At 66.5% G+C, this 15,523-nt stretch overlaps 2 protein-coding genes across 15 annotated transcripts in view; both read left to right on the top strand.

Annotated features, from left to right (window-relative positions):
- Positions 1-5,982, top strand: part of Zfr2 (zinc finger RNA binding protein 2) — a 44,357-nt gene extending 38,375 nt beyond the window's left edge. For 5 of the 6 annotated variants that reach the window (XM_078033473.1, XM_078033477.1, XM_078033471.1 and 2 more), the window contains exon 18: positions 228-2,123. In XM_078033473.1, the coding sequence (XP_077889599.1) occupies positions 228-656 (429 nt within the window). In that variant the 3' untranslated portion in view covers positions 657-2,123. Of the gene's footprint in view, positions 1-227; positions 2,124-5,881 lie in introns of those variants that run through there. The other variant, XM_078033503.1, reaches the window with a different exon arrangement.
- Positions 5,983-6,313: 331 nt separating this feature from the next.
- On the top strand, positions 6,314-14,196 carry Matk (megakaryocyte-associated tyrosine kinase). 9 transcript variants are annotated; one of them, XM_078033613.1, is made up of 14 exons: positions 8,101-8,331; positions 9,166-9,381; positions 9,569-9,628; positions 9,934-10,047; positions 10,127-10,242; positions 10,335-10,554; positions 11,052-11,145; positions 11,988-12,053; positions 12,568-12,667; positions 12,737-12,812; positions 12,889-12,962; positions 13,059-13,254; positions 13,598-13,684; positions 13,757-14,196. In XM_078033613.1, the coding sequence occupies exons 2-14, from the start codon at positions 9,310-9,312 to the stop codon at positions 13,994-13,996; spliced, it is 1,515 nt and encodes a 504-aa protein (XP_077889739.1). In that variant the 5' UTR covers positions 8,101-8,331; positions 9,166-9,309; the 3' UTR covers positions 13,997-14,196. The 9 variants fall into 9 exon arrangements, with proteins under 9 accessions (XP_077889759.1, XP_013216880.1, XP_077889739.1 ...); XM_078033601.1 differs by having other exon boundaries at positions 8,103-8,331; positions 12,737-12,821; XM_078033633.1 differs by lacking the exons at positions 8,101-8,331; positions 9,166-9,381 and adding an exon at positions 6,314-6,337 and having other exon boundaries at positions 12,737-12,821.
- The last annotated feature ends 1,327 nt before the right edge of the window (positions 14,197-15,523 follow it).

The raw sequence follows: 15,523 nt of genomic DNA, 5'->3' as shown, positions 1-15,523 counted from the left end.
GCTTGGCAAGAGGCTCTGCCCACACAGAACTTCCCGCGGCTTCCCCAGAGGGTGGCCAGGGTTCAGATGAGGAGACCTGGTCACAGTGGCAGGGAGCTGGGGAGGAAGGCGTGGGCAAGGCGGCAGTGGCCCTGTGGGTGGGCAGTGGCGTGTGCACCGCACACAGACGGTGGTGGGCACAGAGGACTGGGCAGGAGATCAGCCGGACCCCCTCTGGGCCCTGCCAGGGAGAGGCGCCCACCTGGAGCTGGAGGCCCTGGAGAAGCAGAGCAGAGGACACAGGCCACACGGAATCTGTCAGGCACTGGAAAGGGCTCAGACCTCCTGGAAGGCAGGCCAGGCCACTCTGCTCTGCCCAGGGCCCTCCCCTCACGGAACCCCTGCTGCAGGCTCAAACGGCCGGGTCCTGGGGCGGGCCTCCTTCAGCCCCCACCCTGGCCCTGTCCCCTCTGCTCGGCGCCTCCTGCACAGGGTTCCGCTCCCTCCCACCTCGGGGTCCGCAGGCCATTCACCCAGCTTCCCAGGCTGACCTCCCCACCTCCTGGGGCCTGGCCCTCATGGCCAATGTGCCAGCAAAGCCTGTCACACCAATTCTCTCTCCAGCCTCAGCAACAGTCACTGCTTTAGCCCTGGGGGGCCCAGGGTGCTCGGGATAGAACTGCAGATCCAAATAAAGACCCCCCACCTGCCAACTGTGCCCTGTCAGTCTGCTGCAGACCCACCACTCAGCCTATCCTTAGGAGCCAAACAGACCTGCCCCAGGGCCTTGGCACATAACCGTATCCCTGCCTAATGAGCTCTCCCCTGGCTCCTGCTCCTCCCCTTCCCCAGGCCTCTGCTCCAGTGTCACCTCCTCAGAGAAGCCTCCCTGACCTCCTCGACGTGCCACTAACCCTGTTCATTGTCATTACACTAGATGTGACTGCAAGCAGGAGGTCTGCGTGGGACCTCATAGTCCCAGGTCCACACGGGGGTAGCTGAATAAATAACTGTTCAAGCCAACACCACGTCTCTGGGATGGGGATGGTGGCCAGTGGCCAAGGGCTGGCGGGCTGGCCGGCCTCTGGGAGCCGCTCCTCCACCCCCGCGGACAGCCCTCCGCCCAAGGGCCCGCACGGGGCGCCTCCCGAGCCAGGAGACGTCGCCGGTCGCCGTGGCTGGGACCTGTCCTGCCGAAGGAGAGTTAACGGCCCCCCTAGCGACTCGGCGGGGTCCCGACGGAGGCGCCCGGGGCCTCGAGGCTGGCCCTGCGACCGCCCTTCCCGCCCCTGCCCTCGTCCCCTGGGCGGGGACCCCACGGCGGGGCGCGGGGCGCACAGAGGCCGGGGCAGGAGCGCGCGGGAGCCAGGGCGCGGGGCGAGGAGCCTCCGGGAGGGCGGGGACGGCCGCGGTGCGGCGGGAGCGTTGCTAGGAGACGCGGTGAGTGTGGGCGGGGACGCGCGAGTGGGCGGGGCCGGGAGAGAGGCGTCGGTGCGCTCGAGCGCAAGGTCACGCGGACGCGGAGAGGGAGCCGCGAAGACGCACCGCGGCCGGCCCCGGCAAGTCCACGCGGGAAGGGACAAGGACGCAGGGTGCCCTGGGGAGAGAGCAGCCTGGGACCAGCTCCTGCTGACCCACGGGTGGCCCACGTTGTGGAAGCGCAGTGTTGAGAGAGATTCGCAGCTGCGGGATTTCCAACAGCGGAAGGAGGAAGCAGCCCCAGGGGCCATGCAGGGATGGACAGATGGACAGGGTGCGTGGTCCTGCCACGCACTGGAGTACGACACAGCCTTGAAAAGGGAGGAGGTTCTGTCACACCCACAGCTGGATGGACCCTCAGGCTGCTATGCCCAGTGGGATGAGCCAGCACCGAAGGACACACTGAGGATCCACCCACAGGACGTCCCCCTCTGGCCAGATGCCTAGGGACAGGAAGTGGCAGGGTGGGAGCCAGTCCCTGGGGAGGGGATGGAGCTAGTTTAGTGGGGACAGAGCTTCAGTTTGGAAGGTGAGGAAGTTCTGGAGATGGCCGTCAGGGACGGCGGCACAGCCCTGTGACTGTGCTTGACGTCACTGAGCTATGACTTGGGCGCCATGAAGACGACCCATCTTCTATTTTATCACAAGTAAATTTTCCTAAGGAATTGGGGTTTGCCTGTTAAAAACAATGAAAAATGGAAGAAAGGAAACACATGGGTCAACCCTGTGAAGCTCCCCTTCCCAGCAGCTGTCCTCTCTGGATGCACGTGGGGGACGCGTGGCCCGTCCTCTTCACTCCTCGGCCGGCACGGGGTTCTCCTGGAGATCCTGCACCCTCTTTGAAAATCACCAATTCAGCCCCTTGAAAACGCGCCACGTGGTGGCGTTTCAGGCACTCAGTGTGCGCAGCCGTCACCACTGTCTAGTTCCAGAACCTTCCACCAACCAAAGGGAGGCCTCATCCCATGGGCACTCACTTTGCCCCCCACCATGATCCACCCCCTGTCCCTGGTCACATGCTGTGGCCTGTGTGTCCGGCTCTCCCTGAGCACAGGTCCCCAGGTCCCTCCACACTGCAGCTGTCACCTGGCTCCTGGTCAGGTGTGTGTGGACCACACCGTGTCCACTGGCCCCCTGGTGGGCACTGGGCTGGTCCCATCTTTTGGCTGTGGGGTGTGACCAGGGCTGGGCACAGCCCTCCCCTCCTGGGGACAGCCACATCATTTCCAAGGCATCGGTCACGGTGGATCGGACTCTGCTAGGACGTCTGGAGGGACGGGCCGGACACGCGGAGGCCCTCATGGCTTATGAAGGGCCTTCCCGGCTCGCTCCTCCATGGCCGGGCCCCCTCCTGGCTGGCCTGTGCTGGCCCTCCCTGTTGAGTGGCCCAGGCTGGCCCCAAACTCCCGGCTGCAGCGGTCCTCCTGCCTCAGCCTCCAGAGCAGCTGGGACGGCAGGCGCTGCCTCCCGGTTGGAGTCTCCCCATTTAAAGATCCTTTTCCACACCTGCACACGTCCCCAGCACCCACGCATGTCCTGGGCCCGCGTGTGCCGACCCCCTGCCTTCGGCCATCGCCAAGACTGCCCTCCTTGGGGAATGTCAAGAGAGCAGAAGTCACCTCTGCACCAGGGAGGCGGGCCGGCCTCAGGGGCAGCTGGCCCTGAACACATCGTGGCAGGTGTGGACAGCTGCCCCTCCCCTGGCCTATGAAGCTGGAGACGGCCGGCAGCCTGGCCCTGCAGGCTGGTGAGAACCCGTCAGCGGGACAGAAAAGGTCAGGCCAGGGACCCAGCAGGCAGAGGGCAGGGAGGGGCCAGAGCTGGTACCGCAGCACCGGCGCCATCCCCGCGCTCGGAGGCTGAGGCAGGAGGATGGCAAGGGTGAGGCCAGTCTCAGCTACTTATCAAGGCCGCCAGCAATTTAGTGAGACCTGGTCTCTAAACCAAATATAGAAAAGGGCTGAGGATGTGGCTCAGAGGGGAAGCACCCCTGGGCTCAGTCCCCAAGACCAAAATAATAATAATTAGAAAAAGAAAAAGAGGGGCTGGGGCGGGTCAGCGGAGAGCGGAGAGGCCCTGGGTTCCGTCCTCAGCCCCACATACAAGGGTGCAGTCAAGGTGGGCGTCCACCCACAACCAGAACACAGATGTTGAGGCAAAGAAACGCGAGGGATGACAGAAAAAACCCAAAGAAGTCTTGGAACTTTGCAAAATCTGGTGACCCAAGTGTCACTAGAAGGCTTGGGTGAAAGAGGAATTGTCACCAGAAGTAAGAAGAAAGACGAAGAGGAAGAGGAGCCCGGGGCGGGCAGGCAGCGCTGCGGGAGGAGGGCAGGACGCCGGTGAGGAGGCTGCCCCCGAAGCTGGAGGGGGACGCGGGCCAGCGACCCTGCCCGTCCCCTTGGCTGGGACCTGCTCTCTGGACACTGTCACCTTCGGGAAAACCTGGACCTGAAAGGTCACACGTTCCCCAAACAAAGGAGCCGACCGAGACGCCTGGAGGCTGGGCCCAGGGAACTGCGGTCACAGCCCAGTGGAGGCTGGGCCCAGGGAATGGCGGTCACAGCCCAGCGGTCAGCTCCTGGGCGCTCAGAAGCCAGGGGCCAGGAGTCCAGCTGCAGAATGTCATTCTGCCAGGGAGGCCAGAGGCAGTCAGCCCCACACAACCCAGGCGCAGGCTAACTCCAGGGAGAGCCCGTCGGCAGACCCGGCCCCCGAGTGCAGGCCGGGGGGGGGCTGCCCACAGGGGACAGAAGAAGCACAAAAACACGTGCCCAGGAGGGTGGCAGGTGACCCCAGGAAGCAGAGTGTCCCCGAGAGCTAGATGCTGACCTCCAGGAACGGGGACGGCGCCCGGCCGATCCACCGAGAGACTCTCCTTGGCGACCTAGGGACATGGCAGGGACACGCGGGCAGCGGGTGCTGCCCTGGGGCCTCGGCAGCCCCAGCGTCCCACGCGGGGAAGGGAAGGAGGCGAGGACCAGGACGAGGACGCGCGGAGACCACCTGGATCCAAACGTCCACGCCCACGGTCGTGTTGGCCCGCGGCCCCGGGCTGGCCGCCGGTGGCTTCCTCCCCGGAAACAGGGCCCACCCCAGAGGCCGCGGGGCCTGTGCAGAGCCTGCCGATCGCCGTGGAGGCTGGGGCTCGGGGACAGGCTGGGGGCCAGACAGCAGCCTGGACAGGGCCTCGCCCACGGGCCTCTCCTGCGCTTCCTCCTCCGCCTTCCCACTGAGGGTCCCGGGCACCCTTCCCGAGGGCCTGGACACAGAAGCCCAGGACGCTCGTCCAGGTGCACGCCTCCCGTGCGGGGGACAGCCCAGGAGGGCCATTCTGGCCTGGACAGCAGAGGGTGCCAAGGGGCACGGAGGGTCTTTGGGGGAAGGTGGACATTGGGAATGACCAAGAGCAGAAATCGTCTCTCCTGAGAAGCAGTCCTGGGGACGCGGGGACATGGGGACGCGGGGGAGGCGGAAAGCACGTGCCCAGGCCCTGGGGCTGGGTGTCGGGGGCTGCAGAGGCACAGGGAGGCGGGAGCAGAGGCTGAGGGACCCGGAGGGGCTGAGGGGCCGCGGGGGGCAGTGGGCAGAGGCAGCGGCTCCTGTCCCCACCCTCGGCTGGCGGGAACCTCGCGTCCACTCTGTCCCCGCCGTGAGGAGGACGGGCTCCTGGTGGACAGCAGCCTCCCCACCGAGACCCCCGAGGGGGCCCGGCCTCCCAGGGGGCCGCCGGCCGGGGGGCACTTTTCCTGGAGAGCGCCAAGGCCCCAGTCCCCTGGCGGGAGCTAAATTTAAAGGGCTGCTAACTGGGGCAGCCGGTCCCTGCTCCGCGGCGGCTGGTGTGTGTCCCAGCCACCCCCTGCCTCCTGTCAAGAGCACCCCCAGCCTCGGCTTCCCATCTTCAAACTGGGCACTCGGCGCCCGCCTCACTGGGGCCCCAGGCTCATTCCCCGCGTCGGGATGTCCCAGGGGCTGCCCTCGGGACTGGCCCTCGGGGACTGCACAGCCTCAGGGCTCGGGAAGGAGAAGGCCAGAGCTCCTTCCTCCCTCCTCCTTGGCCTCTGTGTAAAGACTACATTTCCCAACTTCCCTTTCTCCGCCAGCTGGGCTCAATCAACAGATCTGGGATTTTCAAGGAGGAGTCCTTAAAAGGGAGGAAGTACCCCCTTCTCTGCCCCTTCCTGCTTCCTATTGACTGGAATGTAGTTTCAATGGCTGGAACTTGAGCAGCTATATTAGCTCAAGAGGTGGGATGAGAGTTTGGGGCTGGGGATGTGGCTCAAGAGGTAGCATGCTCCCCTGGCATGTGCAGGGCACTGGGTTCGATCCTCAGCACCACATACAAAAAAAGATGTTGTGTCCACCGAAAACTAAAAAACAAATATTAAAAAGTTATCTCTCTCTCTAAAAAAAAAAAAAAAAGAGGTGGAAATTTGGTGCGGTCTTGCTCTCCTGTCATCCCAACATCTCTGGAGGCTGAGGCAGGAAGATGGGAAGTTCAAGGCCAGCCTGGACAACTAAGCAAGATCCAGCCTCAAGATAAAAGGTAAAAAGAGCTGTGGTGCAGCTCCCGGGTTCAATCTCCCGTACCAAAAAAATTCACAATGACAAGACGGCAGCAGTCTGAGTCCCTGACACCACCTGAACTGGCTCTCAGTAGAGATCCACTGTTTTGATATTTATTTCTAAGTTGTGGTTGGACACAATGCCTTTAATTATTTTCGATTTTTTCGTCCCAGATGGACACAACCCTCATCTTACTTGTTTATTTGTAGGTGGTGCTGGGAACGCACCCAGGCCTCACGTGTGCTGGGCAACTCTGCCCCCGAGCCCCAGCCTGGCCCAGTGCGGGTCCACTTCTCATTCCAGCATCTAGAAGGTCAGTTCCGTCCCAGCTGCCAGCCCTGGCCCCACCGATGCCTCCGGCAAAGGGCCTGCCAGGCGGCTCCTGCTCCTGTGTCCACTGACGGGGGCTCCTCCAAGTCCAGTGGAGAAGACCAGAATCCCGGGGCCCTCCCCACGCAGCCTGGGATGGCGTCCACCGGCCCTGCCTGCCCCCAGCTGGCCGCTGGGGCCCACAGGCTGTCACCCAGGACAGGATGCGCAGGGCGGGAGCTGGGGAGCAGGGACCAGGAGGCCTGTGGGGTGTGCAGCCCCCCACCCTTCCAGCCCCGCTAGAGAGTGGGTTCTGGAGCCCCCTCCCTGCTGAAGCAACCGGTTCTGTGGTTCTGACCCGGATAAAGCAGGAGTGTGATGGGTCCGAGTCAGGCCCAGCGGGGCCCTGTGCCACACTTGGTTCCTCTGATCCCTCCCTCAGGATGGGACAGGGACCCTGGGGTCCTGGGGGGACCGTTGGTGCTTCTCCAACACAGAGGCTGCTGAGTTGTCCCTGCCCACCCTCCTCCCATGTCCCTGGTGTGTCCAGGAGACGGTCACAGTGGGGGCCGAGGACGTCTCTCGCAGCCCTCAAACAGCGCGAGCCTGGAGCCAGGCGGGCAGAGCAGGTCGCGGCGGGCTGGTGGGACTTCCCGGCACAGTGGGCTTCCGCTGCGGTTACTGACAGCTCTATTTCAGGCAAGAGATGGGGGTTGTCACGTAGGGCGCTCTTGGCCCCTGTCCCTAGGATGGCAGCTGCAGGGTCCCCAGCCCTTCCCAGGAGCCCTACCCTGGGCCTCCCACAGCAGCTCTGGGAGCTACGGGTGCTGAGCTGTGGACCCCGGCCCCTCATGGAGGCCCCTCTGCAGACACCACTGCCGACAGTTCAAGGCCACCAGAGGGCTGTCCCTGGCCCCTCTGCCCACCACGTCCTCTCTTGCCTAGGGGGGGGTCTGTCCACAAGGACCCCTTGGACAGATTCTGTGAAATCTCGCATGAGGCCACTGGCGGGGAGTGGCCTTCGCACCTGGAGGACCCCAGCGGGTGCTCTGCCTTCTCCTTCCTGGGCTCTGAGCCAGACCCTGACTCGCGGGGTAATGAGATCAGACCTGAGCACTGGGTGCCTGGACACGGGGTCTGTGAGCTCAGAAACCCTGAGCTGTGGGCTGCCCCCAGGCCCAGGGCAGTGGCCACCAGAGGAGGGCAAACTGTACTGGGAGGTGGCGGCTCAGCCTGCCTGCAGGGGTGGCCAGAGGAGGGAGGCAGCGCCCCTCCCGCCTCCGCAGGTCCTTCTGTGGCCGCCAAGAGGCTCCCAGGTGTTGTCTTTGGTCGCCCCAATTTCCCCCGCGGGTTGCCCATGATGGTGACGTTATGGAGCTGGTGGAAATTTTTACTGCTTTTGCTTTTGTTCGTGTTTTCTGGCGCCACGCACTAACAGCCCTGGGCGGAGGGTGCTTAAGTGAGGCCGAGGGAGCTGAAACAGCAGGGTGGGAAGCGTCCCTGGGTCCTGGGGCTCTGCGGCTTGCTTACCTCCCCAGATGGGCAGCTCATGATTCCCCAACCCCTGAGCGCGCGTGCACGCGTGCGTGCAGCCCCTGCTCCCCGCTCTGCGACTCCACTTCCCGGGGTGGGTGACGGCGCGTGCTCTTGGGCGCCAGGTCAGGACTCGTCGTGGACCCCAAGTGCGCCCCGGGACCCCGCCCCGACCGCGCGGGAGGCGCAGGGGGCCTGGAGGGCGCGGCGGGGAGGGGCCGGCGGCGGCGGCGGCGGCGCGCGAGCAGACCGCAGTGCGGCCGGCGCTAGGACCCGCGGGGGCTCCCAGGCCGCGGCGCCTCCCGCTACCCCCACTCCCTGGCCGTCCTTCCCCCCTAAAAATGAGGAAACCGAATAACTTGCTCCAAGTTGTGGTACCCGATCCGCCCCGGGGTGCGCAGCCGGCTTGCGGGGGCCCTCCTGGGGGCGGGCGCAGGGCGCAGCCCGGGGGCGCCCCCTGAGCAGGTGAGCGCGTCCGCGGGGATGGGCAGGAGGGACCCCGCGGCGGGTGGGGACCCCGCGGGCACTGGAAGGGGCCCCCCCCCGGGCTGCACAGGAGGGGCCGGGGTGCGCGCGGGTGCGCGCGTCCCGGCGCGAGGCGCGTCCGCGGCTGGGGCGGGGGTGGGCAGCCGATCCCGGCGGGCGCGGCGGGGCATGTCTCTGGGTGCGGCGTGCGCAGCTACGAGCCCGGGTGCGTATCGGCGCGTCCACGTGGAGGGCTGTGCGCGTGTGGCCAGGATGCGTGTGCACGGCCCTGCGTGGGGCTCTGCGCGCCCGGGTGGCCCAGCGTCTGGCGCCCAGGTGTTGGTTGTGTGTGTGAGTTGGGGGCGGGGGACAGGTGCACAGCTCCGGGTGGCGAGTGTCTGTCCGCGTATCCACACGCGTGCGCGAGGGTGCGCACCTGTCTCTAGGTGGACCGGCGCCTTTGCCGGTACGCCGGCGCCCTGGTCCCCGGAAGAAGTCCTTGGGCTCTAGTGCTTGTGTGTAGCCCACGAGTGTGCTGGCCAGTCCCGGGGCTGCAGAGCTTGTGGGGGACAGGCCCGAGGAGCTGGGATCCCACATCTCAACCTCCCTAAAGCTCGGCCACCTGCAGCAGGGGACGTGGGAGAGGCAGGAGGGACCTCCAGCCTAATGGCCATGAGGGACTTTGGCGTGTCTGTCCAGGGCTGGGGCAGGGGACCCTGCTCCTCCAGCAGGGCTGCACAGCCTCCTCTGGCCCAGCTCCACCTCAGGGTCAAAGGTTCTTGGTAATGACCTTGACTCATCCCCGTTCCCCTCCCTGCCCCTGCCCACTGCCAGAAAAGAGGAAGGAGTAGGCGCGGTCAGGTGGCACCAAGCTCCCTACACGTTGTGCTGGCTGCTGGCCTGAGCCAGGCGGTCCTCCCATACTGCCTGTGACCACTGCTCTCCGCCTTTCCCGGCCTCGGTTTCCCTCTGGGGGAAATGGCAGGACGAACCTCCATGGTCTCCAGGCTGGCATTGTATGGCTGTGACTCGACTAAGGAGCCTCCCCGGGTAAAGATCACTTCCCCAGAGGGGACCGAGGGGCCGTGCCTGGGTCTGACCCGGGATGCCTTGAGAGGCCATCTGTGCCTCCCGGCTGCGCCCCACCTGGCCTGGACTGCAAGTGACAGGGACTGGACCCTGGGGCCCAAGCCTACCCGGAATCGGGACTTGGAGCTTGACTCTGCCCCCTCCCCAGGTGAGCTCTCGCCTTTTGGGGGCCTGGCACCCCCCACCCATCACAGTCAGGATGCCGACCGTGAGTATCCCAGCGCCTGTGCTCTGTCCCCAGCCATTCCTCAGCTCCGTCCACACCCCTGCAGGAGGCCCACAGCCTCGACCCTCGCTCCAGCGCCTTCCCTGCCTTCCGTCCAGGGTCCCCTCTGTGACTCCAACGTTTCTCAGCCCTCTTGCCCTCTCCTCTGCTTCTCCTGGCTGCTTCGATTTTGAGTCCCTCATCTCCCTGTCCCTCCCAGTTTCCATCTCCTTCCCCTCCTGTCCTCCCTCCCCCCCCCCTCCCCACGGCGCCCTCACGTTCTTCCGCCCGCTCCCGCTCCCACCCAGAGGCGCTGGGCCCCGGGCACTCAGTGCATCACCAAGTGCGAGCACACGCGCCCCAAGCCGGGGGAGCTGGCCTTCCGCAAGGGCGACGTGGTCACCATCCTGGAGGCCTGCGAGGTGAGTGCGGCGGGGGACCTGCGCGCGCGGGGCTGGGGACGCCCCAGGACCAGGCGCCCACCCCGCCCCTCCCCCGCAGAACAAGAGCTGGTACCGAGCCAAGCACCACGCCAGCGGCCAGGAGGGGCTGCTGGCGGCCGGCGCGCTGCGGGAGCGCGAGGCCCTGTCGGCGGACCCCAAGCTCAGCCTCATGCCGTGAGTGGGCGTGGGTGGCGGGCGCTGGGCGGGCCCGGGGCGGGGCGCAGGCCAGCTGGGCCCCAGCTGTGCTGGACGCCCGCCCGCCGCAGGTGGTTCCACGGGAAGATCTCGGGCCAGGAGGCGGTGCAGCAGCTGCAGCCCCCCGAGGACGGGCTGTTCCTGGTGCGCGAGTCGGCGCGGCACCCCGGCGACTACGTGCTGTGCGTGAGCTTCGGCCGCGACGTCATCCACTACCGCGTGCTGCACCGCGACGGGCACCTCACCATCGATGAGGCCGTCTGCTTCTGCAATCTCATGGACATGGTGGAGGTGCCCTGGGGGATCAGGACTGGGCCCCAGAGGGCACAGAGGGACCCCGCGGCTCCCTCCAGGTCTTGGCAGCTGGGCAGACAAGGGACCTCCAAAGTGCATCATCCCCAATACAGAGGTGCAGGGGCAGGTCCCTAGGAGGCTCCAGGGCCTCCTCGCGTCCCTGGCAGACGGGCAGGTGTGAGCTCCAGGGTGGGATTCTCCTCAGTGCAAAGATGGAGGGCTGGTCCCCAAGGACCACCAGGGGGCCGAGTCACCCTGGTTGTACCTCTGAGGACCAGGTGGCTTCTCTGGGGAGCCCCAGGGACCTCCAAACTGGCGTCAATCCAGGGCCCCCAGAATCCACCCTGCATCTTTTCTGGTTCTCATGAAACCTGCCAACTTTGCCATGCCACCTGAACCCCTCTGGCCCCCTAGCTCCGGCCCACCCCACCCAGAGACCACCTGAAGGGGTGGGCACAGGGCCAGGCTCAAGGCCACCCCTGCCATTTCTGCAGCACTACAGCAAGGACAAGGGTGCCATCTGCACGAAGTTGGTGAGGCCCAAGAGGAAGCAGGGCACCCGGTCCGCGGAGGAGGAGCTGGCCAAGGGTAGGTGGGCACAGGCCTGCCTGGCCCTTCTTTAGCCTGGGCAGCAGGACGCGGGCTGCACACACCTCCTGGCGCGTCCTGGTGCCAAGCACTATGGAACGGAAGGCACTTGGGTGGCCCAGGCAGGGATTACCACAGACACAGGTTAGCCCCACATTGAGCTCATGCCGTGTCCCTGTCACCCACCATGTCACCTGAGCCGGAAACCTGGGCCTTAGCTTGGTCCAGCCCGCCTGCACACTCTGAGGCCGGGTCCTTCCACAGCTCTGGCCACCCTCCAGCCTGGTGCCCGAGTGGCCAGTGTGCCCTTGGAAGCACTGGACTTTCCCAGGCTAAGCATGGCACTGGGTGGGGACCACACGGACTTGGAGCTTGGGGGGCTGGAGGAGGAACAGATGGCTTCAGACCCCGCCTCGGGCAGGGTGCAGAGCAGAGGAGCCCGTGGAGGCCAGGGTCCTGGAAGGTTCCAGAACCTTCATGGGTCTCCATGTTTATTGTGTGTTTTGCTCTGTGTGTTCCTGGTGGTCAGAGGTGAAGGAGGGTGAAGGGACGCCTGTGGGGCATTTGGAAGGACAGAAAGGGTGGCCCCAGCCTCTGAGACCCTGAGGCGGAGGGGTTTCCTGGCACTGCCTCTGGGCCCCACAGGGAGTCCCCAGGGCCGAGCTGGGGTGCGGGTCTGAGGGGAGCACCCAGCTTAGGTCACTGGTCCTGAGCCAGGGGAGTCGTGGCCACATCTGTGGGCACTGCCAGGAAGGGGGCTGCAGGAGCGAGTGTCCCCGCGGGGTGCCAGGTGGACCCCATGGGAGGGGCCGTGCCACCCCTGACCTGGCCTTCCCCTGCAGCCGGCTGGCTCCTGGACCTGCAGCACCTGACGCTGGGGGCGCAGATCGGAGAGGGAGAGTTTGGAGGTGAGGGCGGAGCTGGAGGTGGGCGGGTGGGGTGGAGGCTTGGGAGTCCCGTCCCCGCCTCCCAGGACAGGTGCGCTTACCGCCGGCCTGTTTCCCTCTGCCACGCGGTAGCTCCGCTCCCGGGCCCTCAGCTCCAGTGCGGCCTCTGGGCAGGATGCCGCTGCCCGGAGTCGTCCTGGCGGAGGGCAGGGTCTCCACCTCCTCTGTCAGGGCCAGAGTGGGACATTGCTGGCTTTGTGGCCAGGTGGACACTGTCCCACTACCGAGCCCCACCCTTGGAGCCCCGAGAGCATGCTGAGTGCAGGTGACCGTCGCCTGCCGTGAGCCCAGAGGACCAGCTTTGGCTGGGGGTGCAGCCCGCGCCCCTGCTCCGGGGGTCTCTGGCCTTGATCTGCAGCCTGCAGGGCCACGGGGCTGGCCCCTGCAGCTGTGTTGGGTGCCCGGGGACCGGGGGCGTGGGCCTGCCTGTTCCCATCACTGGTGGCCTCCTGATCTCTGTGCCCACCACGCCCAGCTGTCCTGCAGGGCGAGTACCTGGGGCAGAAGGTGGCCGTGAAGAACATCAAGTGCGACGTGACAGCCCAGGCCTTCCTGGACGAGACCGCGGTCATGACGTGAGTCCCGGGCTGGGGCGGGAGGGGGCGGGCGCGGGGCGGGTCCACGGCTCTCACGCTCCCCCGCAGGAAGCTGCAGCACAAGAACCTGGTGCGGCTCCTGGGCGTGATCCTGCACCAGGGGCTCTACATCGTCATGGAGCACGTGAGCAAGGTGCGGAGCCCGGGCGGGCGCAGGGGCGGGGCCGCGCAGCCCGGAGCCGACCTCTCTCCACCCGCAGGGCAACCTGGTGAACTTCCTGCGCACCCGCGGCCGGGCCCTGGTGAACAACGCCCAGCTCCTGCAGTTCTCGCTGTGTGTGGGGCTCCTGGTGGGGAGGTGGTCCCTGTTGCAGGGGAAGCTGAGGCAGGGAGGGTGGGCCCGTTCTAAGGCTCTGGGCGCCCCTCCCAGGCATGTGGCAGAGGGCATGGAGTACCTGGAGAGCAAGAAGCTGGTGCACCGAGACCTGGCCGCCCGCAACATCCTGGTCTCTGAGGACCTGGTGGCCAAGGTCAGTGACTTCGGCCTGGCCAAAGCTGAGCGGAAGGGGCTGGACTCAAGCCGGCTGCCTGTCAAGTGGACAGCGCCTGAGGCTCTCAAACATGGGGTGAGCCCCCTTCAGAACTGGGAGTTTCAGAGTCCCACAAAGTAGGCATGGCGTCTCAGCTCTGCTGTGCGACCCTGGCACGGCATAAGGCCTCTCTGAACCTCCGAGGGGATGGCCCTGCCTCTTCAGCGAGCCGGAGGCCCATGGTCTTTCCTTTTAGTCTGCCCTCTGCCTCAGTTTCCCCATCTCCGAAGTGGGCATGGGCTTTTCTCTGAGGGGAAGGGTAACAGGGCTCACCTGGATGGGGGGACCCTACAGGAGGGGCCAGCCCTGGAGGGCTTCCTGGAGGAAGGGGAGGCCGCAGGAGCCCTGGGCCCCACTCATCCTCTCTTGGGCCCCACAGAAGTTCTCCAGCAAGTCGGACGTCTGGAGTTTTGGGGTGCTGCTGTGGGAGGTCTTCTCATACGGACGGGCTCCATACCCCAAGATGGTGAGCAGGGCCTCCCGAGGATGGGGCAGGGCGGCCCTGCCCTGCCCGCGCTCACGTGCCCCTTGTCCCCAGTCGCTGAAGGAGGTGTCGGAGGCCGTGGAGAAGGGCTACCGCATGGAGCCCCCCGAGGGCTGCCCTGGGCCCGTGCACGCCCTCATGGGCAGCTGCTGGGAGGCAGAGCCCTCCCGCCGGCCACCCTTCCGCAAGGTGGCAGAGAAGCTGACCCGGGAGCTACGCAGTCTGGGCACCTCGGCCACCGTGGGGGCACAGGACGCCGACGTGTCCACTCCGCCCCGAAGCCAGGAGCCGTGACCCCACCGGGCAGGGCCATGGGCCCCAGAGGACCAAGAGAGCAGCAGGGAGCCCGGGGCGGGGACCGGCCAGGCCCAGGGAAGGCCAGGCCACCAGCGGCCCTCCTGGCCCCAGGGTAGGGCCAGCATGGGCCGGGCAGCGTGGACACTGGGACCTGGCAGCAGAGGACCACGGCCTCTATAAAGACCAGCTCCAAGGCCTGTGGGTGTTCGTGTGTCTGTGACTGGCACCTCCTAGGGGTCCGTGCCGGGGACCCCGTGGACTTCCCTGGCTGCCGCTGTCCCCCGATGGTGGTCCAGGGACTGGACCCAGAGATTGTCACTGCAGCACCTGACGGTGCACATGGGGCCCCTTCACTGCCAGTCAGGACGCCTCCAGCTGGCCCCCGCAGAGCTCCATGGGGACAGTGCCCAGGGGCTCCAGGTTGGGTCCATCACAGGTGTCCCCACGGGTGGAGCACTCAGTGACCAGGACAGCCCCAGCTCCACGGCCCCTCGGAGAAGGCTACTGTCCCTCAGGGTCTATGCCTCCTGTCCCCAGCCGCTGCCCCCTGCCACTGTCCCCTGCCACTGTCCCCAGTGGCCCCCCCAAGGAGAGGGCTCTGCTGTGGCCTCACCCCCTCTGGGAGGTCCTGGGAAGCCCACCCTCCTCTGCGTCCCCCCGGGCGCCCCAGTGCTGCGGGAGCTTGGGCCAGGAAGCCGGTCAGCACCGGACAGCGAGGCCCATGGGGCGGGCTGCTCCCCCGGGCGCAGAGCCGAGCCGGCCCAGCCCCTGCCTCCAGGGCCAGCTTCCTGCGTCCCCCAGCTGTGCTCCCCCGTCACGGTGGCCACCGTCCTGCCACTTGCCCCGCCCCCCATCACTGGGCAGGCCCTCCCAGGCACAGGGCACCCCACAGCCCCAGTGCCACACTGCCCTGGGACAAAAGCAGGCCGGATGTCCAGGGCCTAGCACTCGAGCCGGTGCCTGGGCACACACCTGGGGACAGTTGGCCACACCACCCCTCCTTGCCACACCCATCTGTGACCGGGACAGGGACTTCTCTAGGTGGGACTTCAGCGCTCACACTCGAAGTCCTGGGCAGACGGGCCAGCTGTCCCCTCTGCCTGGCCAGGCTCTTTCCCGGGGGCGTGAGGACCCTGGAGGGAGCGGCAGGGAGCACGGGGCGGGACCCCAGGGCGGGCACACAGCAGGTGTCCTCGGTGGCTCCCTGCTGACTTCCACAGTCGGCCAGTGACCGGCACCGAGGAGGCAGGCCAGGCTGTGGCCCTCAGGCGGGCTTCAGTTGCTGCAGGAGAGCGCTGGACGGGAGGCGGAGGCTGACCGGCCCTGGCCAGCAAGTCCACGGCCGGGCTAGGTGCGCAAGCCTCGCTGTGGGGGCGCAATGGGCACAAGAACTCCTGGGGACACAACCCTGGGGCCCCTGGACCCCAGCCGCCTCCCAGTGCTGACCCCAGTGGAGTCCCACGCAGCTGTCCCAAGGCCAGGCTGACCTCCTGCATGGCTCCTGAAGCCTGTCCACTCTGGCCA

This window comes from Ictidomys tridecemlineatus, chromosome 2, assembly GCF_052094955.1.
Source record: "Ictidomys tridecemlineatus isolate mIctTri1 chromosome 2, mIctTri1.hap1, whole genome shotgun sequence".
Taxonomy (NCBI): Eukaryota; Metazoa; Chordata; class Mammalia; order Rodentia; family Sciuridae; genus Ictidomys; species Ictidomys tridecemlineatus.
Note: the sequence above shows the minus strand (reverse complement) of the source record. Positions and strands in the feature narration are given on the sequence as shown.